The 5,210-nt window shown below is 29.6% G+C and overlaps 1 protein-coding gene across 2 annotated transcripts in view; it reads left to right on the plus strand.

Moving 5' to 3' along the window:
* LOC106478568 overlaps positions 1-5,210 on the plus strand; it is a 73,621-nt gene that overhangs the window by 51,642 nt on the left and 16,769 nt on the right. For both annotated transcript variants that reach the window (XM_013939123.2, XM_022382175.1), the window contains exons 6-7: positions 810-984; positions 2,996-3,177. In XM_013939123.2, coding sequence (XP_013794577.1) covers positions 810-984; positions 2,996-3,177 — 357 coding nt within the window. The remainder of the gene's footprint in view (positions 1-809; positions 985-2,995; positions 3,178-5,210) is intronic.

The raw sequence follows: 5,210 nt of genomic DNA on the forward strand, positions 1-5,210 counted from the left end.
ATTTAAAAAGCTTTAGTTTTAGTTTTATAGTTTTACTAATAATTGCTTGTGTAAGTACATGTATTTGATGCTTCAATTTAGTAAGAGTAGCCTATTCAGAACTTCCTAACTGAGATTCAGCTTTATTGATCTTTATATCAGTCTTGGTGTGTTATGAATATGGCTGTTAGAACTGGGCAGTTAGTAGAATTTGGTAAATCACTTAATTGTCAGGTTCATGAATCAGTTACATTCAACAAATTGTTTATTCTTACATGAGACTTGGATAGTTAGAATAATTGGAAACACTAATTTTAATTAGTTAATTATTATTTTCATGAGTCATCACACAATTTGATTCTGCTGAACAACCCTGAATAATTGGAAATGATAATTATAATCATAATGGTAATAATAAACTAATTAATATTAGTGTTTCTGAGTACTTTAACTATCCAAGTAATCAACAACACAAATTTCAATTAGTTTATTACTTTTTTTGACATTAATTAATTTAATCCTCATTTCCATGAATTGATTATTTTATTTGATGACACTATTTGATGTAACCTATGTTCATAGGTAACTTACATTGATTATTAGAGATGATAACTTCCCAGCTCTAACTGTCATGTTCACAATAACCAAACTCATAAATAATTTTATTAGGCTAATGTGAAAAAGATGAGTAGATGAGGGTCAAAATGTCATTGTTATCAAATTAGGCAGTTAAAGATTTAACAACCTAAACACAAATTTGTAATTTGTATATGTGAAAGCTGTGATATTAATTAAATTTTGTTTAATTAGTATTCTTTTTTTCTTCTCAGATTTCTGTGAAAGAACTATTGTTACATACTTGCCAGTTTGATATAGATGAAACATATGATGTTGTAGTGTATGACCAGAGATCATTTTCTGTGGACATAAATACCACTGATACTTTCATAGCTGTGTTAATGACAAAATTGGCACAGGTGTTTAGAAGTGTGAACTTAGTCAGAGGTGAGTTCTTATTCGTAAGGTTTCTGAGACATTTATTTGATGTACATTTTATTGCATACAGTTATTTTATTTATGTCTTAGTAAATTTATTTCATTTTCATATTGTAGTTATAGAGGGTAATATGATTACAGTGTTCCAAAATTATGCAGTAATGATTAACATGAAACTAATCTTGCAAGACTATTTTTATGTATTGACAAGAAAATAATAAGAAGCCACATATCTGTCCAAGTTACCAGCAGAGGCATTAAGTTTATCATCAATATATTTTTTTAAGATTGTAACTTAAACATTATAGTGGACATTTTCAAAAAGAGACTAATGTGAATTGCATTAAACTTTGTTTTGTTTTCAAAACACCCACACAAACTAACTGAGGCAACCAAAAATTTTCCTGACACATGCTGCTACATAAGGGGTTTGAAATAATACACTTAGGAGTGAAATCCTTATTTACTTTAAAATATATAATTTCTCATCTGTAGTATCAAACTTTAATCACGGAATGGAGTTTATCTATAAATCCACTATGGTAAGGGTATTTTTAAGATTGAGAATGCAGAACAAATGCATTTCGTTACTGTTAGGAACCACTAATTCAGTAAATTATTATTATTCAGTGAATAATAATGTTTTCCTATTGCTTATATTTATGGTATATTGGGTTAAGTGGAAATATTTTAGACCTAATCACTAGGGCATTATAAAGTCTTTTAAGTCACATTTATTTTTGCTGATAATTCTTTTACTTGAAAATCTGATATTTTAATTTAAGACAGAAAAAATATACAAAAGGAAAAACTTTATCATTAAGCCTTGTTAAAAGAGTGACTGTCATTACTATTTCAGCCAAACAACACTCCTATCAATAATGCTGTTTTCTTTCATTAGAAAAACTTCATGAATATTGCAAGACTCAATGAACACTAGATTTTTTTCCTGTATTTCATCTGCATTTATGTTCTAGGCAAAAATTTAATTTGGAGCATGTGAAATCATGAAAAAAACAATTAATTTGAAACAACATAGTTTTGGTGAAGAAAATACTTACTTTTAGATTCAGGACATGTCAACTTTATTGTGTGTGGATTTTTTTCACTTCCTCATTATCTTTTTACTTATCTACCAGTCTTACAAGTGCATTGAAGTAGTGCTTAGGTAAAACAAAAACAATTACCAGTAGAATGAATAACTTACAGTTCACCAGTCCATCTATAAAATTACAAATTTCCAACTTTCTGTATTTATTCTGTTATTCCCAAGATTGGATTGACATGTGGACAAATCATTTCTCTTTTGCAATTTCCTAACATTTAATAGTATTCCACACTGTTTTAAACAAACACACTTAAATCTAGCTAGCACTAGAACCATAAAAACAAAATTCATGAATTTTTTTAAATTTTGAAAATATACACTTAAATTATATGGCCTCATTGAAATTTGACAGTGTTTTTTATTTTAAAAAATCCCAGATTTTGCTGTAGTGACTTCATTAAATCTACCGTTTTTAACCATTTTCAGTTGTGGAATATTATTTATATCTAATTAAGCTCAGTGGTTAGTTTTTGAGAGCTTAAAAATGTTAGAATTGGGGGGTTTGGTTTCATTAGTGGACCCAACATAGAAAACTCATTTGCAGCTTTATGCTAAGATATATATATATATATAACCTCTTGCTGGCTATACTAAAGCAAAAGTAGTGTTAAAGCTGTTATAAAAGTATTGATTTTTTGTGTGTAATGTTATGTTAGCTTTGAAGAGCACTAAGAATAGAAAAGGAGTCTGATTTTGTTGATGGTGATATAGCTTAGTAACAAGTATTCATGCTGACTGATTTATTATTCTGTAAGCAAAATTTGATTTTGTAGGAAAGTAAAATATAATTTTTTTGTAATTCATGGTTAAGTACCTCAAAAATTGTAATAATGAACTGATTATTAACCTTGTTATAGATATACTTTTAAATTTAATTTGTGGAAAAGCCTAACACACTTTTTTGCAACACAGGAGGTTTTCTGGAATTCCAGGCTGCTTATCCTAATTTATGTGAAGATAAAACATGGAAATGCACACCATTAACATCCCTGTCCCAGCCTTGTCTGTCAGTTACCCACCAAGGGCCAACCAAAATTTTGCCATTCATGTACCTTGGTTCACAAAGTGATGCATTCAATAAAGAAATGTTAAAGGTGGGTGACCTTGTAACTTAAGTTATAGGCAGATAAAAAGATAGAAAGATCTAAGACCACATAGTTGTTGATAAAAGTTTTGTAAGTTAGGCCATAAGTTACATTTAAGTTGCTTGTTATAAATGTTAAAAATAGGCAAGTAGACTGCAAAATTAAGCAGAAAAATGCTGTATCATCAATTTTCTATAATGAAGGTGTACAATATAATATTATACACAAATTATAATAAAGGTAGCATATTTTTAGCAAAGCCTCCTGCAGAGAGAAATGAAAGCTAATTCACTTTTAAAGAAAAAATAACAATTGGTTCACTAGAATTAAAAAATCAAATTTTTAATGTCAGTTACATCATAGTAAAGCAGTTGAAAGTGTCTTTAGGTGAAATAATAGATATATATATATATATGCTTACCTCAGAGAAATTGTTACTTGTTATTTTTATTGAAATCTGAACTCTTAATGGGGTGGGGGATTTATCAGAAATTCTTAAGTTCCATTGAGATACAACTGGAAACTTTTAAAAAGCATTGATATTTCTTTGTAATTAGTAATCAAAATCAGTATAATACAGTGAGATGTTATTGTACAGATTTCTTCATAAAAGCAGAATAAATTGTTGATCTTCATAACTTGCACTTATGTTTTGCTCAATAAAGATAGTTTATTTCCATTTATATGCATATTAGTTACATCTTGACAAAGTCCTTAAAACTTCACTTGTGAAATAATAGTATTTAGAATATGTATATGCCTATACTGGCATCACAAATCAGCAGCTTGAATGACTCTACATTACAGTGGGTTAATTGCAGGTTAAATGAATAATTTGTATATGCTAATGCAGTGGCTGCACTTGTGAGCAATATTTTCTAGGTAAAATGATTAACACCTATATGTTTTATTGCGAATTCCCAGTCACTTAACAATGCATGCTGCAGATTAAATGCCATATTAATGAGGGTGAAACCTCTAACCTTAAAAAAACAACTTTGATGAAGCTAGGCATATCTCATTGTACTGCAAGGAAGATGATAAACAAGGATTAGATATTGATGAAGACTCGCAAGCTTCAAACCATATCTTGGTACTATAGCTGTGTTTATGAAAAAGATAGCTCAAGGAACTGAAACACACCAATATTGTTTGACTACTTGTCTCAAGTCCCCCAGTGCAACATCAATAAACTTTTGTGCTTTTGATCTGCTTAAACATGATGTTGGAACCTGTGATATTTACAGTAGTGTATAATCATGAACATCAGATTGAGCTTGGTTAACAGAGGAAGAGCAGCACAAGACTTGAAATATACTTATGAAATGCAATTAACCCTGGTATCTATAATTTAATCTCAAGTATAATACAGTATATTTTTCTAAACCTATCTGAACTAAATGAAATTAATGTAATTGAAGACTTCTTTTATTGTTGCTTCATTAGTACATATTGATTGTATTGTGTTGTTTATTTTATCTTGTATATGTGTTTCCCATTGCATGTTTAGGTATAAAAGCAAAACATCAGTTGTAAGTCAAAATTTTTAGTCCTGATGAGCCACATGTAGATTCTCAGTGGATTTCTTCTGTCCTCTCTTAGAAAAAAAAACAAGTGTGGCTTATTCATGAATGAGCATTGGTTAGTTAAGTTTAATTCTATAAATCAAAATCTGCTTGAGCTCTAAGAGAGAGACCTCATTTTTGAGGTAATAAACAAGTGATCTGTGTATCGTATATGATGGGGTCAAAGATACCCATACATTTTGTATTCAGTGATATTCTTGGTGCTGCAAGGAAAGTAAATCATGGCTTATTTTGCTTCCTTAAATTTTACGGCAACATCTGATGTGAAGTAGTCTGCTCATTGCATTGCATTGTAATGCTTGTTGAATTCTGTTGTTGTTATATTTTGTCCTCAGTTGACATTGATAACTTTTGTGGCTATTGTCTTTTCTCAACAGCATGTATTTGTGTGTCCTTACTTGTATAATACAATTCCAAAATGAACTCAACCAAGTTATTCAACATTCTTAATCATTG

This window comes from Limulus polyphemus, unplaced genomic scaffold (genome assembly GCF_000517525.1).
Source record: "Limulus polyphemus unplaced genomic scaffold, Limulus_polyphemus-2.1.2 Scaffold225, whole genome shotgun sequence".
Lineage (NCBI taxonomy): Eukaryota > Metazoa > Arthropoda > Merostomata > Xiphosura > Limulidae > Limulus > Limulus polyphemus.